Source organism: Anabrus simplex, chromosome 11 (genome assembly GCF_040414725.1).
Source record: "Anabrus simplex isolate iqAnaSimp1 chromosome 11, ASM4041472v1, whole genome shotgun sequence".
NCBI classification, from domain to species: Eukaryota; Metazoa; Arthropoda; class Insecta; order Orthoptera; family Tettigoniidae; genus Anabrus; species Anabrus simplex.
Genome location: NC_090275.1, coordinates 19,435,517 through 19,457,621, shown reverse-complemented (window position 1 = coordinate 19,457,621; position 22,105 = coordinate 19,435,517). Strand labels below are relative to the sequence as shown.

The window sequence follows — 22,105 nt, the reverse complement described above, 5'->3', positions numbered from 1 at the left end:
GTGCCTGGGCCGGAGTTTACGTACGGTAGGATGGCCAGTTCCTTTCCGCTTCTCCATTCCCTTACACCCCCACCAACAGCGTGCGGCAACCCATCCAAATCTTGAACAGGTCCAATGTTGCTTAACTTCGGAGATCTCACGGGATCCGGTGTTTCAACACAGCTACGACCGGAGGGATAGGATAAGAGAAAAGCTGGAAAAATGGGGAATGTAAGAGACATAAGAAGGCAGTTTATGATGAGGAGATTGTACTTTTGTGTTTTCGTATTTGTTCTCGTCTCCTCCTCTTGTTGCTCTGTCTTCCCGCACTGACCTCTCATTGCCTTTATCCTCCAATGTATTCCTCCTCATGTTCTTATCCCTTTATACATGACTAGGGTTCGGAAGTTGAAGACCTATAAATTACCTTAAAAAAAAAAGAATTAAGTACATCCAAAAAAGGACCCAAAAGCTGGCAAAAGGGATGTAAAACTGTGGTCTAAATTCATTCATAATGTCACCTGTGGTGGCACAGCCAAAATTTAAAATTATCAATACAGGAAAACAATCAATACAAGAAACACAGAATTTCCCCAGATCTCCGTATTCGCCAATGGGAAAGGTCGTTATTCCGACCAATTAAAATACACCTCGATTACCATCCCGTAAATTCTAGAAGATTGTTGATGTAATTAGAATTGCATCACCTATTACCTCCACGTGTCAATACATACTGCCACAAAAGTTAAGTATCAAAATGAACATACTATTATACAATAATACAAAGGTTCCTTCCAACATAATGCTGTTTTCAAAGAGTTCATTGATTCAAAATATTTTTCTTCTTCAAACACATCATTTACAATAAGCCATTGGTACAACCACAACTACATGAAATTTAAATACCAAGATCTCTTTGAACATAATTCTTGCAATGTTCATGTACAGTTCCACATACAGTAATAGATAAATAATTTCTTGACCAGTCCAGAAAAATAAAATGGGAAAAACAACACATTAATATATTCCTATATTGATAATTTTAAATTTTGGCTGTGCCACCACAGGTGACACACAATTTTAGATTTAATGACATATTTAATGAAAGAACATAATGTTTAAAACTGCAAAACTCTGGTGGTATGCAACATACAGTGCAAAAATATTTGAGTGAAATACAGTACTTCTTTCAGACATTATATATTCTTAGATCAATATACTGTGTTTACTTGCATATAACTCGCCACCGCATATATCTCGCACCGCATTTTTTACATTTGAAATTTCAGGAAAAAAATCCCGCACATACCTTGCATTAACTTCTAATGTTGTCATAAAGACATATGGTACATTCGCGAAATAAAGTTTGGGTATTCTGTGGATATGCCTACATTAAATATCGGGACTTTACTAATTGCTGTTATGGCACTTTATGCATGACATTACAAGAAGAAGCTGCATTTCTTTCTACGTGCAGAACGGTTGAGGCTAGTTGTAAAAGAAAATACCTAACTCGCAAACCCCCGCCGCAAGGTCGCATTCCTAGGTAGTCAGTTACGCTCAACCATCTCTCTCATTCTTTCGTCTAAGAAAAGGCTAGGAAAACAACAGGTAGGGAATCTGCCACCTGGCCGACTGCCCTAAATGCAGATAAGTATTGATTGATTGATCTTTGTCAGTATGCTTATTGCTACTTGTCCGGCAGAGCAGATCACGTGAACTGGGAGTGAATCCCTGTCCAGGCAGTCAAGTGATCATGGTAGTAGGTATCGTCCATTTGTTATATTGTCAACAAGTACCAGTATTCTCTCTTCACATTTCATTGTTGTTTCTCAGTTAAGTTTTCTTGTGTAGGTCGATCTTTAAGTTGTGGAGAAACATGGGAGTTATACGGTTTGGTTTAAACTCAAAGTGATAAAATATGCTGAAGAACATAGGTTTTTTTTTTTTTTTTTTTGCTTTACGTCGCACCGACACAGATAGGTCTTATGGCGACGATGGAGCAGGGAAGGGTCAGGAGTGGGAAGGAAGCGGCCGTGGCCTTAATTAACGTACAGCCCCAGCATTTGCCTGGTGTGAAAATGGGAAACCATGGAAAACCATTTTCAGGGCTGCCGACAGGGGGGTTCGAACCTACTATCTCCCGAATACTGGATACTGGCCGCACTTAAGCGACTGCAGCTATCGAGTTCGGTGAAGAATATAGTAACAGAGCTGCCGGTCAAGAATTTGGTGTGACTGAGTTTATTGTTTGCTACTGGCGTTAATAGAAAGCCACGCTAGAAACCACCAACCAAACACTAAGGTATTCAGAGGACCAAAAACTTGTAAGTTTCCTGAGCTGGAAGGCGAGTTGCTTCATTACGTTAAAAAGTTCTTTAGTATCTCGCACAAGATGCTGCATTTCAAAGCGCGCCAACTAGCGATTAAGGAAGGAATCACCTGTTCAGATCTGAAAGTGAGCCAGGGTTGGATCCGTGGATTCATGACACGAAAGGGATTGTGTCTGTGAAGGCGAACATCTCTGCCAGAGAATGCCAAGCGATTTCAGCGACAAAATCGTAGATTTTCATCGCTATGTTATTATCAGAAGAAAAACAGTGTGTACCGTGAATTATCACTGGCGAAACCTACAGAAGGTGCGGCCTCCATAGGATCTGGACCTTACGAGAATATAGTACCACCCAGAGGGCAAGAACACAGATAGCCGAGGAAATCAGGTTAACAAAGTTTATTAAACAAATAGGTAAACACTAAGAAAAGGTAAAAAGAATTAAAGTATTTAAACACCAACATCACTCAGGTTCCTCCGACACGTGCCCTATTGTAATTTACAGGGATCCAGCCCCTGTTCACAGTTCATCACCAAAAAACAGTGTAAAAGGTAATTCTGGATAAGACTTATTGATAAAGCGCCACCTCAGGTGGCTCAAGGAGGAGCGCAATTTTCCCTTAACATGACATACCATGATACCATATACATATATATACTTTCAACCACTAAGGGCACAAGCGCCCAATAAGTTAAGTTGCAGTAAGACTGCAATAAACGATCCCAAGAGGTTCACACATACTTTACGATTTAGAGGCAACTCTGCTTTTATAACAACTTGAAACAACTCTAGCGCCTATTCAGTGGTTTACAATCAAATAATGTCCTCCCGTAGTCTGCATTGGTTAAGCAAGTTCAGGGTGCTTACCTCCCATACCCCCTAGCGGTCCGGGGTTCGAAGGCGGTGCGTGAGATGCTCAAGTGAGAGAGCGAGGCAAGAATGACACTTACTCCCAGCCAGGCCGCACGGCCTCGCCAAGAGTAGCCGTGACGCGAGACCACGTGACGCGAAGCGACACGGTGAGTCTGCGTAAAAGAGCTAGGCGCATCCGCAGGGGTACGGGAGAGAAGGCAGAGGGGAGGCAGCACAGGCCGGGCCGTTCCCAGGGCGGAAATACTTCCTTTACCCTGGGACCATCTTTAGGGAATAATTTATTATTATTATCATTTGCCCAAAGGGACAGCAACAGGCGATAAACACAATAATGCACCAAAATTGAAAAACATTAAAACAGGCACAATAAATAGTATAAGAGGGGAGAGGATATCAAATACATGGCTCACAGTGCATAAAGCAAAGTTTCCCAAAGACATTCATGTATGGGTTCAAGAAAAAGAATGGATGGATACAGCTCTTGTCTAGGACTGGGTCCGTACGGTGTGGGGAGCACGGCCAGGGGCACTGCTTCGACGCCCAGCAATGCGGAGACTTGGTGGAAGAGACGAAAAAACGTCTTCAGGAAATTAAAACTGATATTGTTGTAATTCCTGGTGGACTCACACATTGTCTTCAGGCCTTACATGTTTCCATCATCAAGCCCTTCAAGGACAGCATACGTAAATTGTACGCCAAATGGATGGTAGGAGGGGAGCATGAGCTGACGCCAGGAGGCAAAATAAAGAGGCCATCAATTGAACTCGTGTGTGATTGGGTTACGCAGGCACGAGTTATGTTGTCGACAGACGTTATTGTGAAGAGTTTCTTGCAGACTAGCATCGCAAATGCGTAGGATGGAAGTCAGGATGATGCAGTATGGAATGGTGACCAGAATGATGCACGTGAGAATAGCTCAGAGACTGAAGGCAGTGACCGTGAATAAGGTAAGTATGCCAGTTGTCTTGTTTCAATAGCCTGATGCAAATTTCATGTTTTTTTTTTTTTTTTTCGGGAATATGATCTTTTGCACACAAATCCCCGCATATATCACACACCAAACATTTTCACATTTATTTTTTGTCCAAAAAGTACGAGATGTATGCGAGCAAAGATGGTAATTTAAAGAAAGGATTTCCATGTTTGTTAAATAAGTTCTTGCATAATTTAGAATGTAATATTTTTTTCCACCTAGAATGAATTCAGTGCACCCGCAATGGGCATCCTGGAGAAAGAAATTGAAATTAGTATAACTGGAATCATATTTGGCTTAACCACGCTAGGGTTACAGAAATTGCAATTCGGAAACCTTACCTCAGTTGGCTTTGCAGTATATCACAATAGTTATCTCCAGGTTCTTAGGTGTAAAGGATCGTCAATTTTCAGACAGCACGTTACAAACATCAAGAAACTTCTCTCCACACCAACGGATGTTAAGGGTTTGTACTTAAAGCGACATTTTCCTTTTCAAAAACACTCACATCAAAATTTTCTTCTTTCATTATTTCACTCATCTTGCACATAATTTGATACCCCTGGTTTCTTTCGAGCACTAGTTTAATTTTTTCGTTTAATTTAAAATCATTTTCATTTTAATTTCTCTGTTTTCAGATGTGGCTTAAATATATGTATTTACTAGAGAAAAGATGTTTAAGAGATAATAGATGAACTAATGGTGATTTGAATTGAGAATTGCAGTAAAAATGTAATCTAAAGAAGGTTAAGTTACAAAAAATGCCTTTAAGACCTAAAAAAAAACAAGTAAAAAGAACCAATAAATCAAAAATGCAGAGAAAAAGCAAGAAAGGACCAATAAAACCCACAATTTTCTGGCCTACAATGGTCCAGAATGAACATATATTATTATGTTGGGCCTTAACTTCTGACATTTGAGAAAAAAGGAATTTTCCTCAACTTCTGAGCCCTATACATGACTTGATATGACACGTGTATGTTCCTTTCCATTAGTTCAAAGAACTGAGTGTGTTTCTCTCGGATGTTAGGCATCCTAACAAAATCTGTACCACAGGGGATTAAATTCAAGTCCCAAGGGCGGTCGTAATTTTAGCTCTTTTGTCTTAATGTGAGTATGTGGATATTTCTCTCCTTTTAATGTTTGTGACGACCTTACTGCAGATATCTTGTCATTTATAGGTGTGGAGCAACTGGAGCATATTCAGGTTGAACAGAAAACAACTTGTGAAGAGCCTCCTAGTGTCATGAACGTAACGGCTCAGATGTTACTACTCTGCTCCTGGAGGACGGTCAAGGAAGTCTCTCTCTTCCTAGGAGAAATCTCAGAGCGGGCACCAGTGTTGACCAAGTTAGTATTTCATGAGAAATTCTGTCTTGATTTGGACTATGTAGAATTACTAAAACATACATACAAATCTATTTTTATTTTCAAAACATCATAAGGAATAAAAGAAAGATATTTCCATACCTATTTTAAATGCAACAATGCTCAATACATTTCAATTTTAGAAGATTGGAGTTTTTTAATTAAAAGAATAATTTTAACAAAGGTGACGGCTATATACTGAGTAGATCATGGCTACCCTCCATAGTCAACTCATCAACATCTTTCTCCATGACTCTGGAGGCCCTGAAATGAATTATATTTCTAACAGGGTCTCTCTATCTTTGAGTCTGGTTACTATGGAGTGACAGTTGCCATTATGCTTTGTTACTGCTCTGAAGATGATCCTGGTCGCAGGATCGAAATGCATCAGCTGATAATTAATATTACAGACCTAATATCCCCAAATAATTATTATAATGTCATTTAGTGGTCGTAAAAGTCTACGTATTTTAACGTAAGCAAATCTAACTTGTGTAACCGGACGTACTTTTACAACCCCTTATCCAACATATTAATTCATAAAAATTCGCCATTATTAAGGTTGTGTCGTACGTTTAATGACTTGTTCGAAAACCACGACATAGATCTCTCAATGTCCCTAACAGACTTCAAAAAATGTCTAGTGATTTTCTTTAGTGAATATACTTAAACAATCTTAACAAATAGCATCTCATAAAATGAAAATAGAATTCATTACACTATCTCTTTGTCAATAATACAATGGAATTCAATTGTCTATAAACTTTGAGATATTTTTTTTTTTTTTACACTGTTAGTTATGCACCTGACCAGTTCGCATATGTGTTTGCCTGCACATATAGTGTTCGTTCTTCCTACTTATGTAATCTGGAGCCAGTAATTGCAGCACTATCTAATCCTGATCTATTGTTGTTTTTGTAATTTTTTCTTCTAAATTTGTTTATTCTAATTATTATAATTTTTCAAAATCTGTTATTAATTTTTCGTGATCTTTTTCTGTTTTGCAATATATATTATTGTACTATATTTTGTAATATCTGTTGTAATTGGAGTGCAACTCTGTTACAGCATGTGTCATAAATAAATAAATAAATAAATAGATAGGTAGATAAATAAATAAATAGATAAATAAATAGATAAATAGATAGATAAATAAATAAATAAATAAATAAATAAATAAATAAATAAATAAATAAATAAATAATAAATAAATAAATAAATAAATAAATAAATAAATAGATAAATAAATATTTATTTAATTTTGTGTTCTCAGACCTGATGAAGAGGGTCTTGTCACAGAAGAACAATTGCTACTGATTGGAGATCACTTCACTACGTTATTGGCTGAAACTAAACATCGAGGAGCCTTTGAACAAGCCTACATTGGGTTCTGCAGCTTGTGTACGAGACTTTGGAGACATCCCGATGGAGTGCTACATCAGCTACCAGCGCAATGGCTCCAGCAGTTGATGGATGCTATTACAGCAGGCACCGGGACCAAGCTCTGTGCTACCAGGAGGAGTGCAGGGGTGCCTTTCATGGTGCAGGCCTTGGTCACCACAGAACTTCAGGTGACTAACCCCATTAGCCTCCTCTTGTCTCTTCCATTCTTTTCATCTTCTCCTCCTTTGTCACCCAGTAAACATGGTGGTCATGCGATATTCTAGTCATGTACAATGCAGTATTGAGGCTTTTAAATCTCAGGTAATTGTGCACGATCGCAGTATTTTTGCACTTTAACTTGTTCCTCATCCCTCAATGAATAATGTATATCGTAAATAATCCAACAACCCTAATTTTTTACAGAACTTAAAAAAAAAGAGTAAAAAAGGAAACTGCTTAAATTTGTGTTTAATTTATAAGAAATTAATCCTACATAATGATGTACTCTAAAACTGAATAAAATATAAATTGTTTTAAGAAATGCATAATAATCTTCACATGCAGCCAGGTGATCAGAATTGTCATTCAGTTTGTTTACCTTCCCTTGATATTTGTGATCAGCTAGGTTCACCTATGAGTTCTAATCAGTATGCTGTTGGTATTAGCTGTATAGGGACATGTGTGCAGAATGCTCAGCATGCGTTTACCATTCGTTTTTTGAAGTTGCGTTTTGTTTGTTTGCCAGTTGTGAGTACAACTTTATCTGACATTGGATCTCCTTCCTTCTGCATGATTTCCAATGTACTGTGCATCTTCAATAATCCTAAACTTTGTGCAAGAGTTCTTGGATGAAACAGGGATTTGTGCTATGGCTTGGCCTGCTTGAAGCCCTGATTTGAATCCCGTAGAGCATGTTTGGGACCAGCTGTGGAGAAGAGCCCGTCAGCACTATCCAGAGACCCTACAAGACGTACGGAAGAATGGGAGATGATTCCTCAACGGGACATTACCGCATGCCTGAATGGTTGAATGCCATCATTGGTGCAAGAGGTGGCAATAAACGCTTTTGAAGATGCGAACAGAGGTCCCTGAGATCGTCTCCAAGGTCTGTGAAGTGAAAGTGTGAAGCGTATAACATCAAAACAGAAGTGCATTACTTTTATGAGCTTACTCAGTATTTTCATGAAATGTGCATCTCTGGCTTAATTTGTACAATTTGTTTATAATAGAAAAAGAAAAGAAAGGATCCAACAACTAATGCCCTGGTTTTTGCTGATGATGTAATGGTATGGGGTGAGTCAGAAGCGGAAGTACAAACTAGACTAGATCTCTGGCATGAAGCTTTTACAACCTTAGGTCTCAAAATCAGCAAAACAAAGACAGTTTGGCTTGGTGATGAGTAGAAACTCTCCAACTGTTCATCTAAGAATTGGAGATGAGGAGATGGATATTGTAGACAATTTCCAGTATTTAGGTAGTGTTCTCTCATCAGACAATACCATACATCAAGAATTAGCAACAGAATACAGAAAGCTTCCAAATTCTATCACGCTGTACATCAAATACTTTGGGATGAAACATTTCTGTTAGTTCCCAAGCTCAGCTTGAACAAAATATATCTAGTGCCTATATTGACGTATGGCCTGGAATCAGCAACACTTACTGGACCAACAAAGAGTTGTCTTCAGGCAACAGAAATGAAGTTCCTCCGTTCTTGTCTACAAAAAACAAAAATGGATAAAATAAGGAATGTAGATATCTGGCAACAGCTTGGATTGGAAAGAAGCTTGCTGGAGACTCTAGAAGTGAAGAGATTGCAATGGTATAGTCACATGAAAAGAATGGACCCTCACAGGACTCCTCAAACATACGTTGACCACAATGTTCCTGGGAAGAGACCAAGACCTTGTGATGTTTGGGTAAAACAGATATTGATGGAGCTTGAAATTAGAGATGTGAACTGGCGTCACATATATGAGCAGCATCTATGGATGGATAGGACAAACTGGAGGAGGCTTGTACACAACCCCACCCGACTTGGTGGAGCGAAGAAATGATGATGTTTATAATAGTCTTTTCTTTTCATTGTTAGATACTTAGATGGGACTGGTATTGTTCTTCGAATTAAGAATTAAACAATTTAAATAACATGCATAACCGTACCTCATGTTTCTGGGAACGAGAGCTTTCTTCGAATTAGGCGAGATTTTGAATTAACCGATTTTGAATTATCGAGGTTCTACTGTAGTGTCATAGAAGTGTCATAAATTTATAATAAATTTTGTTTTAAAGGAAATTGAAGTGTTGCGTTTTTCGAGCCGCTCAGTGTATGGAGTGAAATTGAGTTTTATCTCGATCAGTTCTGCCAAACACGAATGAAGTTACAGTAGAAAGTAATAAGGTGTGTACTGTTGTTAGTGTTCTGTTTTTATCATTTTCCAAGCTGAGTTTAAGTGAGTGTTAATGTTACCATAGGTGGGAGGAAGCCTGCAGTGTTTCCAGCAGTCCATGTTCACCTTACTGAAGCTGGCCTCCACAGGAGACACAGTCGAAGTTCGCACTCATGCTCTTAACATCCTACGTGCTCTGTACCGACATGCTCAGCTGGGCGAGCTTGTCACTCCTTATGTGGCTGATGGAGTGATGGTTGCTATTCGTGGTTTTAAAGGAAATACTTGGGCGGTAAGTACTTAGAACTTCCCTCCTTTTGTTTGTTATGGTGGTCTGGATTTCTATGAACTTAAAACTCCAGAAATGTGCACGCACTAATGTCCTAAGATTTCCAAAAATATAGCATAAAACTTAGAAAAATGATGCAAAACAAAACTTTATGCTCGTTAAACCCATTTTCTTCATACTTCATGTAACCACAAAATATTTCTAAGGGAATGAAGTACAAATTAACAAAACTCAAACAAAATCACTTGACATTATCAGCATAAAACATGTAATACTTGGAGAACAGCTAAAACCATTATAATATTGAGACACTCCTGCTTCTCTGTCTGTATTTATCTTTAATTTCACATAAGTTTAATTAATATTACAAAATCTTTACATTCTTTCTGTACTGGCTATCGTTGCCTTGATATTTTATCATACTGTCACAAGATGGCAATAGTGTCCCCTCTCTTACCTTTGCCTTTTCTACCTACTTGATTTTAAGTCTCTTAATGGGTCTTAAACATCTGTTAATGAAAGTCTGGACCTTGCGTGTTATCTCTCCAGTCATCTTCCACGTCTCACACCCGTAAAAGAGCACTGATTTCACATTTGTCTCAAAGATTCTCAATTTAGTCTTTGTTCTCAATTCTCTGGACTTCCACACTGGCCAGAGCTGGGCAAAGGTACCTTTGGCCTTGTTTACCCTATTTTGGACATCTTCATTTGCCCCTCCACTTCTAGAAATAATACTTCCTAGGTAACAGAAGTTGTCAACTCACTCTATCTCGCTCTCTAATACCAGTGGGTTCGTGTTTCTGGCATTGATCTTCAGCTCCTTTGTCTTGGCAATGTTTATTTTGAGTCCCACCTTTTGTGCTTTCGAGGTCTTTCATTGTTTTTAATTTAAGAATTTCATTTTAAAGTCCGTATTGAACCGAGAATAATAGATAAGTAAGTGTTGAAACTAGTTCCAAGTAAATATTATAACTTATTTAGTTTAATATTAGTATTGAAAAGGTGGGTCTTTCATTTTCTCAGTCATATGTCTAAATGAATGAGATAATAGATATATATCATCCGCAAAGTCCAAATCTTCCAGACAATCCGTCATCCCCCATTGTATTCCCCTCTGCTTCCCTGCAGCCACTTTTCTCATGACTTGATCTAATGTCAACAAGAACGGCAAAGGTGAGAGCAGGCACCCTTGTCTCACTCCCGACTCTATTTGAAAAGACTCTGAAAGGTCTCCATCATGTTCCACCTGGCAGGCGTAACCTCCGTTTAACATTTTTACCATGATGATTTTCGTTGGAACCCCCTACCCCTGCATCGCTCTCCATATTGCTTGGCTCTGTACACTATCAAAAGCTCTTTCAAAGTCAACTAATGCCAAGTACAGTGAAGACTGATATTCCGTGGACTGTTCTACTATTATTCGTAAGCTATTTATTTGGTCTATACAGGATCGGTGCTCTCTAAAACCTGCCTGCTCTTTCCGGATCTTGATCTCCAATGGTTCTCTCAATCGGTTCTCTCAATCGGTTCAGTATGATTCTTGAAAAAACTTTACTTGGTATAGACAAGAGTGTAATTCCTCGCTGGTTGGTGCAACAAGTCAGATCCCCCTTCTTTGGTGGTTTTATCAAAATGCCCTTCTTCCAATCTTCTGGGAGTGTCTCCATCTTCCATATGTCTTCAGACAATGGCAAAAGCACCTCAGCTGTCAACTCGTAGTCTACATTCAACACTTCCATCACAATATTATCCACTCATGGTCCTGTGCCTGCCTTGCAGTTTTTCAGTGACTTTATGATCTCGCTCTTCATCGGCAGGTTGTTATTCTCTCTCAATTCTGGAACCTCTCGATAGTCTTCCTCCTTGATTCTCTGTACCATGACTTTGTTTAGCACTTCCCTGAAATGATCTTTCCATTTTGTCATTTGTTCTTCACTATTCGTAAACTTCTTACCTTCCTTGGATTTTATTGGCCTGCGCTGATTGAATTTCTCTTGAGGCAGTTCTTTCGTAATGTTGTAAAGCTGTTTCGAGTCTCCGTTAAGTGCTGCCTCTTGCGCCAACTCTGCTAGACTATTTACCTGATTTCTTCCATCATTTCTTGCTACTTTCTTTATTTCTTGGTTCAGTTCACTAAACTGTTCTATCAAGCTTCTTTTCTTTGTTTCATCTTTGCAATGATTTAGCTTTGTTTTGATATCTCTTCTAACTTCTTCCAGGTATTGTCTGATATCCATTCCTTTCTCCTGTTCTGCTTGAATCCCGATATCTCCTCACTTGTATTCAGGAAGGCTGATTTTATCCTTTACCATTTTCCATTCACTCTCATTTTATTTGGGCCTCCTGCGTTATCTAGATCCAGTGAACTGTACCTATTCTTCAGCTTGATTACAAAATCCTTTTTAACTTCAGCATCTTTCAATTTTTCGATGTTGAATTTTCTCTTTCCACTTCGTTTATTCCTTTAGTTTACTGCAGCAATCTTCAGTTTAACTTCAGCTATTACCAAGTGGTGGTCGCTTCCACAATCTGCACCTCTTTAGTTCCGAGTGTCTAAGAGGGGCTGATTGCAAAGTGATCAATTTGATTTTGTGTTCTCCGATCTGTTGAAACACATGTTACTCTGTGACATGTCCTGTGAGGAAAAATTGATCCACCAATCACCAAATGGTTATTTAGGCAGAATTCAGCAAAGCGCTCTCCATTGTCAATCTGGACTCCCACTCCGTGTTTCCCTCAAACTCTTTCCACCCCCTCATTTTTATTCTCAATCTTGGCATTCAAATCACCCATTAGCATTTTGATCTCTTTCTTCTCAATCTTTGTCAGGACACTTTCAAGCTGTCCATAAAAATGGTCCTTCTCTTTTGGCTCTGCTGTTTCTGTTGGTGCATAGCACTGTACCAGATGAATATTTCTAACTCTTGTGTTGAACCGTGCTGTAATGATGCGGTCTGAAACAGGGTTCCAGTCAAGGAGGCATTTCTGTGCTTCTCTTGTCAGAAACAGTCCCACTCCGCTGTCATCATCATCGTCTTCCTTTCCTGAATGTAACAACATTTTGCCATCTTTCAACTGATGCTCTCCAAATCCATTTCATCGTATTTCACTCAGTCCAAGCACCATCATCTTATAGCGATCCATTTCCTTTGAAATCTGTTCTAACTGCCCTGCTTCCAGAATTCGAGTCCGAGTTTTCATTCCAAAAGTTGTCTTCAAGATATCCGTCCAGTTTACTTTTGTATGTGTTTCTGTAATACTTGATTCTCGGGTGTGCACGTTATTAGCCCTCAGCACCCAAAGCCCAGTGGAGGGGCTGCCTCCTATAGCATCTAGGTATGCTGATTTTCTATCAGGGTTTCTTCCCTTAGCCTTTGGAGAACCAGTTCCCTATACTACAAGGCAGTAGCTTCACCAGAGCCCTGTTAGCCGCTATTTTCAGGGTTCATGTAAGGCCTGCACAGCTACTGTAGCGGTCCCGGGCCACACGGGCCTTACAGGCATTCCCCTACTTCTAACGTTGCCCATCTCCCAGGACGTGGACGAGGGGCTGGACTTATGGGAGACATTAATACATTAGTTGAACAAAATATTGCATAAGAATATTATAAAGAGTTAAAAACATTGTCTAAGTAACAGATCAGAGCTGAAGTGCAGTACCTTACCACAAATATAGTAGAAACTGGTGGGGAAAAAATTACATTGCAGTAATTGAGATGTCCTAACAAATTATTTCTTTTGAAAGCATGTAGTGGGCAATAGAAAATTCAGTGAGCTATTGTTTGTTCTGATTGGCACATACAAAGGTATCCTTCTGGTGATGGTATTTTAAACCACTGAAAATAACTTCTAAATTTATCATGTCCAGTCATAAACTCTGCAACTATAAAATTGGTTTTGAAGAATTTTGAACGTAAACATAGATGAACAATTTAAAACGAACACAAAATAGGACAGACACAGTGACAGGTCAAATAGACAGCAGTGTATAAAAATGTGGAGATTGTCCTTCTCCTTTTGTGTTTTCTTTCTGTTTCTCTTTCTGTTCCCAAACTGACCACTCATTGTGTGTATCCTTTCAATATTCCTCTCTTTCTTGCCAAAAGTTTGGCTATGTATACACATGCATTTTCTATTCAAGAGATCGAGAGTTTGTAATAGCATTTTCCTTTATGTTTACAGGAACGTAACTCGGCTACTTTACTGTTCAGTGCCATTATGACACGTATCTTTGGTGTGGCAAGGAGTAGAGACAGCCTCAGTATAAGGAACCGAATGACCGGTCGTATCTTCTTCCTTCGCTACCCAGTGCTTTTCGACTTCTTGCTGGAAGAACTACGAGTGTGTACTGAGAACTTGACGTCCGATCCTTCTTCTGTAGCCTCGCAACCCAGTCTTTTCCCTGTCTTGCTTGTGTTGGCCCGTCTCTACCCATCTTCTCTTGAAGGAACCGACTCTTGTTTTCAGGTGGGTTAAATGTTCTCTCTGTATGTATAATATCAAGCTGAAATAAGAATAGGATTTGCGTTATTATTTTCTGATATAATTAATGCACTTTTTTTGACGAGAAACATAGGCGAAAAATTTGGGTGCATAAATTATTCAAGGAATTCAGATTTACAAAAATGTTATTTAGAATTTTTTTTGCATTTAAAAGATACATCAGGTACACTATACACAAAGTTGCTTCAGCTCATTTGCAGTTATTGTCATTTGATGTAAAATTATGACATAAGTTTTCTTCTGAGAAACCAATAGAGTACATCAGACAGTTTGGACATATGTGTTCGAATTATGTACACGGGAAAATGTTCTTCCCATTATGAGCTGATAATATGACTTGAAGGTAAATAAATATGAATTAATTAAAGTACCAATCTCATAAGTAATGATAATAAATAAAAAAATTGTGTCTGTTTGGTTTCTTGCTATTACACAACAAGAAATACATTTGTTAAGAAGGAAGCCGTTTTTTCTAGTGTTGACTAAGTTAAATGTAACTTAAAAGCTTTTCAATCAGTCAAGCACACAAGTTCAGTATAAATATTACACTATAACATACCTGTAAAAATAACCCACATATTAGCACATTGACGATGGGCATTGAACGGAGGCTGCTACCTCGTGCAGACCGGATAGTTCAAGCCTCCAAGAAAGAAATTACACTGTGGCACTCAAACTACTGTAACTCAAAATGTATTCAATATATCGACCTCAAACTTGGAACATGTACTCATTAGGTTGCTTCGTAGTCTGTACGTTGTGATACTTTTCAAAACAATACCGTTTGTGGCTCCATTCAATAGCCTTTCTAAGCACAGTGTAGAATGAATGCCGTATTTGTGCCATTCGTATACTTGTTGTTTTCAAGTATGCAAGGATTTCTCTTTACGGCTACTCCCCATTTAGTGTTAGACGTTAATCATTAGAAATGTCTAATTCACTCTCACTTGGTACATATTATAACCAGTCTGTACATAATTAATCAAAATTATGGGTAGCCGTCGGCAACTGAATGCTGTTGACATCTGCACGAGTGCTCCAGGGAATAGCTCTACATATTTGACATTATTTTGTTTAATAATAGAAGGAAGTTTAAAGAAAGAAAGAAAGATGCAGCAATAATTTATATTCCATGACTGCACCGTTTGGAACTCATAATCTCGCCCACAATTTCATTAATAATCAAGGAAATACGAGGTGCATACGAACAAGAATTGTCATAACCGTCTCCTAATGTCAGATAGAAACTATGAAAATTCTCAGGGCTCATCATCCATGTGGTACACCAGATAATGAATCTGCATATAAATGTTGAAATAGTTAGTCGTCATATAGGGCATGTTGCCATGGGCATGCCATCTTGTACAATGATTCTCGGCGCATAAGAACACCCGTGTATATAGGAAGTTTCCATGGCTACAAAGATCGTACAATAAAAAACTACATTGACACTAAAACCTATGATCCTTCTACTCCATGACATGATTGAAAGTACAGTAGTTAAAAAATTCTAGCCGACGGATAGCACAACAAGCTACAAATGATACCCGTGCGTAAAAAAACTGAGATCTCCAGGGCCCGTCAACAATCATTGGCCGCAGTACTACGGAGATTTCCGGGGCCAGTCATCAATGTGTTAAACAAGGAGTAAAAATACACACTATTAAACAAAGAATGACATGTTTCGTTCTTAAAAGAACTCATCAGATTCCACCACATCACACTCAATATTTGCAAAAATTTATGTTTATTTCTGTCCAAATGCCTAGGAATTTGAAATTTGGAACTTATCTTAATGAAGTCCTACTTTGTCTCCACTCCAGCGTATGTGAATGTGACTTGATAGAATCTGATGGTGTTCTTTTAAAGAACGAAATAAGTCATTCTTTCTTTAATAGTGTGTATTTTTATTCCATGTTTAAAGATGTGCTTTTTACAGGTATGTTAAAATGAAATATTTATATTTAAGGTGTGGTCAACAGTTGGAAAGCTTTTAAGTTACATTGCAAGAAATACAGTGAAGTATACACATGTGGAAAATATAACCAGTAATTCCATTCTACAGTACTGTCTATGAATAGCCGAGTAAGTGTGTCTGACTTTCAAACGAAGTTCGCCGTCTGTGTAGGTTGTGTTCACCACTCACATTTACACGATGAAGAAAAATCACTGTATTACTGTATTTACAAGTGTATTAGACCCCCACCGTGGCTTTTCGAGACGAAGAAAATCAAGAAAATAATCTTGCATACAAGTCTCCCCTAACGTAATTCATCAGAAAAGAACAATGATTCCGCTTCGAAGTGGGTACAGGCCTTACTGCAGCTCTGATGACATTGCACAAATTTGTGAATAGTTTAGTTCATACGACCCACGCAATGAAAACACTTGTCGAAGTCATACGTACATCTGTGTTTCCTATTTAAGAAATAGGTGAATAGTTTTGTGTCCAACTCGCGCATTGTAAGCACACATCATTCATGTATATGTGTCTGTGTTTTATAATTAAGAAATACCGCCAGCGTAATGGTTAGCACAATTAGCTGCCGTTCTCAGGAGCCTGAATTTGATTTCCAGTACCGTATTGCCAGAGATTTACGAATGGCAGGAAGATTCCACTGGAAGCCTGTCTGAAAAGAGCTGCACCACCTCGGGATGAGGAAGTGAGTTCACTTTAGTTAAGAAATATTCATGGTTATTGCTATTAATATAGCAGGCGAGATCAATAACAAAGTGATCGTTTAATGTCTCATAACTCGGGCAGTATAGGTTGTTTTACAAGTAGGTTTAAAACACAATAAAAAACAATCCAATCATAACTATTATTTCACTCTCCAACGTATCTCCCAAATAATAATAATTTTATGTCCCCACTTAATGATTTTCGGAGACGCTAAACAAAACATACTATGCGTTAATAAAAAATGGAGACAACGATCGTACGATATTAAACATATGATAATAAAACGCATTACCGCCACACCTGTAGATATCCATGGATGCAGTAAACTTTCCTGTTATTTATTTTTAATCTTCCCATCATGGAACTTCTTGTACTATGCGGGCACTTGATAGCATTCCTAACCTAAACAATGCGATCTCTCTTATCTCATTTACAGCTGTTTAGGTAAATCCTGATGTGATAAATGTGGAAAATAAGCATGAAATATACTTAAAAATAAGGGTTCGGCTTTCAATACTCGCAGTTATGCAAGGAACGCTTCCAGTCACTATGTATTACATTCTGAAGTACAACTCGTAACATATGCTAGTTGTCAGCTGGTGGTTTGGCGCGCTTTCTGCAGCATGTTTTTATTCGGAAGGAGTGGCTTCTGCTACACATACACAAACTCTCCAGAAACCATTTGCGAATAGATTCTCACTGTTTGAACTCTACAGTCGGGAATGAAACTTTTAAAAGTTTCAATAAGACGGGACCTCGAATGCTCTCAATGCATGGCTGACGAGATGGCAGTGAAGATGATGTTATTTGGAATGACGACATGCCGGTAGCAGGGAAGTTGGTGACACAAGATGATAATTCAGTTGAAAGCAGTGATTAGATTTACTCAGGTTTACTGTGTTGTAGGCCTACTGCTCAACTGACAGAGACAAGTGACTGGCCATTAAATTCTTTTCTATCAGTATGGCATAATATGATAATACGATGAGCTTATCCCTTTTCTTTACGGGGTGGAGTGTCCGCCTCCGTAGCTTAACGGTTAGTGTTATGGGGGCTCGGGTTCGATTCCCGGTACTGCCAGAAATTTAAGAATGGCAGGAGGGCTGGTATGTGGTTGAAATGGTACATGCAGCTCACCTCCAATGGGGGTGTGCCTGAAAAGAGCTGCACCACCTCAGGATGAGGACACGAGTTAACTTTACTTTACGGGGTGGAGTATGAAGTGAGATGAATTTTCGTAGTGAGTTTTTACGATCGTATGCCCTTCCTGACATCAAGCTAATCAGAGGAATTAATAAGATGAAACGAATGACATGATATGAGTAACTAAAACCGACTATATTTACTTTATATGTAGGTCTAAAAGTCCACTTCACCATTTATTGTTTTTTTACATTTAGAAGTACTGCCTTCCAACGAAAATAGCTAGTATAACTCAAATACATTCATAAGTTTGTTAAAGAATAGTGTAGTATGTTTACATGTATAATTTATAGCTCCTTATAGCCTAGAAGCCATGTGATCACTGCACAAAATTTGAGGTTATCGCATATTGAATCCCCCTTACATTAATAATAATAATAATAATAATAATAATAATAATAATAATAATAATAATAATAATAATAATAATAATAATAATAATAATAATAATACAACTTCCCCACGAGGAGGCTGCCACAAGGACAAAGTATATCGACTACTAAATACTATGTCTTCCAGGTCATTGGTGAATTTGTTAGAATGTGCCAGATAAAAATAACAGCAATCGCAAGGTTCAGAAATAAATTTGGAAATATAGCATGATGTACAGTTCATCAAATGCTATATAAATGATTGCACAGTCTTGTTATTGAACCTCATATTGTGGCAATAGTGATGTTGTGAAGCCATGTCCGGTTGAGACCAAGAGAATCCCACTGCTGTATAAGAAATTTAGGGATTGTGCCTCTGGTACCGATCATAAATCCAAGGACGGAGAAGTTGTCTAGGTGATATTTGCTTTTATAATAGTTTACGGTTGGCTGGTAAATCGACTTCTTCTTGGCATCCACCTCTTCAGGTTGGCCAACGTGTGACTCGAAGCATACTGTGGAATCTAACATCAGTCCTTTCTCGCTAGCTGGTTGAAAGGCTATCATGTCAATATGCCTGTTACTCCCATTGGTAGCCAGGCCAGAAATTTCTTCATGCACTGTGAAACCATGATCTGTCAGCGAATCCGCGACCATATGTCGCATCGAATTATGGCGGGAATTTCTCAATACCTCCCCCTGAGGACAGACACCCTGAACATGGGCAAGGGTTTGTGCTCTTTGTAGCAATGCCGGTATAGGCTGTTGTCCTGGGACCTTCCTGGAACGGAGTAAACGGCGCACACATTTCCCGTCATCTGGATGACCTCTCTCCATTCCGCACATGATAATCTCTCGGTGATCTCTTACCCATTTGTTCCCTGGTGTGTATCCCTGGACTTGATACCAGTCTTTCTGAAACTTGGGCTTCCGGGGATATCCATTAGAATATTTAATGGGGTAGTTTTGTGTTGTCTTCTCCATCCTATGTCCACTGTGATCCCAAATCTAGTTAATTTTAAAGCAGATGAAATTTTATAATTGGTTTTGATATTGACTGATCTGTATTCTGTTTCCAGTTGAGTGACTACATTCCCTTCGTGGAGCGATGTGCTGGGTGTCCTGTAATGAAGACTCGTGTGCTGGCTGCTCGTGCCCTTGTGCCTCTCATAACACCTAATATTTATGAGGAGCATTTGAATCATCTCTTTACCATCGTATCAGACAAGCAGGATATTGGTCGCAACTTCAGACAAGGCATACTCTTACAAGTGAGTTATTCAGGGTAATTCTTGGGAGTGAATGCTGTCAATGTTTGTGCGCACCTGGCATATTAATTCAGGAAATAGCCTTAAAATAGACATGGTACGGGCTTTTGGGCATACGCCGTATCAAGAAAACAAGGGGAAAATCTTTATGTTTCGCAGAGAACTTTGTTCCATGTCTTCAAAAGAAGATTTTAGTTTCTCAAGTCCAAAATTCTTATAAGTTTTTTTTTTTTTTCTTTCTTTCTGAAAAGTTCAAAGATTTATGAAATCGCTGTTATTTGGTCTCCTTAAAATACTTCTCCAAACTTTTGGTGTCCCGTGCTTTTCTACATTGATTGTTTTAGATGATTTTTGCTGTTGATTATATTTTCTAGTGTACAATTATGGTTTTATGTATAAGTGAACTATGCTTATGTTTGAAGTGTTTTAACATTTAACTATTTCTGGTGTTAATGAAAATAATTACTAGAGAAGTCTTTAAACAAGGCAAAACTTGTAGGATTAAAAATAAACGAGTATTAATTGTACTGATTGACGGGAAGAATTTTAACTTTTATTTTAAGAAGGTGGTTATTATTATTATTATTATTATTATTATTATTATTATCATCATCATCATCATCATCATCATCATTATTATTATTATTATTATTCGGGGTATCTGTGGAACGCAGAGGTGAAAGAAGGTGCCGGGGTGAATGGGTCTAACTACTTTGTCAAGAAAGAATTTAAACTGAAATGGAAGGCTATATTTTCTCTAAGCAACAAGTTAACAATTTCTCACTTAGTGAGATTACAATAGCAATTTAAAAACAAGACTTAGAAAAATCCAAGATTTCTAATCTTTAACACACTTGGGCTACAAGCCCTTAGTTTTACAATTTTTGAGCTTCCAGATCAAACATTACAAAGGTACAAAAATTTACAAAGGGCAGAAATCCCCTAATACCTGGAGCTCTTGCTACCTAATTTACAATGTCAAGCCTCCTAGAGGCACTTTTACAATACTTGAAAAGAGCTGACACGCTCTCAGTTTTTCAAGCCTAGTCAAGGCAACACCAAAAATATCTTACACCTTTTTGTCTTCCATGGCCCAGCTTACAAATTGAAACAGGGGTATCTCGTACCCAACCTACAGGGCCTTCGAGTAAAAGAAATAACCGTAAAATAAATGGCCCGAACAAAAATGAAAGGAGGCGAATACTTGCACTCCTCTATGTAGCTTCCTAAAACCTAACGGGCACTATGCCGATGGAACTGGGGCTATTCCCAAACTATGGAGGTGACCCGTATAAGAAAGAAATTTTAAAACCTTAACTCTTACAGTGCCAAGATGCCGATGCATCGGCACTTACATTCTGTACGAAAAATGCCAGGATGCCAATTCCATCGGCACCCTCTTATAAGTGGTGTAGTTATGTACTAAGGCGCTAGATTGCGCCACAAATCAAGTAGAAAGAAGGTAGAATGTTTGTAATTCCTTCTTATGTCATTAGATGACACTGACATAGCTTCATTTTTGCTAGTTTACTCGTCGATTGTGAGTGTATGATCTGTGAGCGCTTGACATCTATGATCCAATATGGCAGCCTCCTTGTTTGTTTATGTCCGCTTGTTGTGTGACTTGTTTTCAATAATTTTACGTTCTAATTGATGCATTTGAGTTATTTATCATAATATATTAAGTTTATTATTATTTTTACTGCAGTTATTATTACCTAGCAATTTATTTAGGTCGTAGTAAAGTCGTAAATAGTACATTAATCAAAACAAGGCATGTCGTCACATAGGCCTAATTCGGGAGAAGAAATTGAGGAACTTTTGGGTTGCTTTGAAGATGTAAGCGACTCTAATTTTATCGAAAGTGATGATTATGATGTTTTTGAGATCTTCAGATAGCGCACCAGAGAATGATGGAGCCGTGCCATTGGCTAATGGGCTTACAACATTTCGTGCAATCTCAAAGTGTTATAGTGACAGTGCTAATCAAATGACAGTGACAGTGAATCAGATGATTCTTGGACTGAATGCATATTCCCTGAAAGTAATGTCGTCCATCCCCACCATTTTTATCAAATCCCAGGACCTAAACATGTAGGCCTACCTCAACCTGATGCTCCGCCCATAGAATATTTCAATCTGTTCTTTACACTTTCATTCCTGACACTATTAGTTGATTTTGTTTGTTGTTCTGATCTCCTCAACTGTTCTCTAGTAACAAATACTGCTACTAGACACAGTTCTCTCAAAAGATTACTATTACTCTCCCAAAATTCATAAAATACCCAATCGCTGACAGGTTACACTGTTGGTGTCTTTCTTGCCACATGTTCAATGTTTTTGGAAATTAGTTTATAAATTGGAAATTAGACCCACATTAACAAAATAAATTGGTATATATGATCCCAGATAAAAGTTAAGATTAAATATCTTCACTTAGTCACTTTGGGTTTAGTGTAAAATATGCTAATTAATTTCAAATTATGTTT

General features: G+C 38.2%; 1 protein-coding gene across 1 annotated transcript in view; it reads left to right on the top strand.

Moving 5' to 3' along the window:
• The window catches only part of THADA (Thyroid adenoma-associated protein homolog), a 139,928-nt gene that overhangs the window by 86,969 nt on the left and 30,854 nt on the right, over positions 1–22,105 (top strand). Inside the window, exons 16-20 of the mRNA XM_067155258.2 lie at positions 5,340–5,508; positions 6,800–7,097; positions 9,385–9,591; positions 13,771–14,055; positions 19,428–19,619. Of these exons, the coding sequence (XP_067011359.2) occupies positions 5,340–5,508; positions 6,800–7,097; positions 9,385–9,591; positions 13,771–14,055; positions 19,428–19,619 (1,151 nt within the window). The remainder of the gene's footprint in view (positions 1–5,339; positions 5,509–6,799; positions 7,098–9,384; positions 9,592–13,770; positions 14,056–19,427; positions 19,620–22,105) is intronic.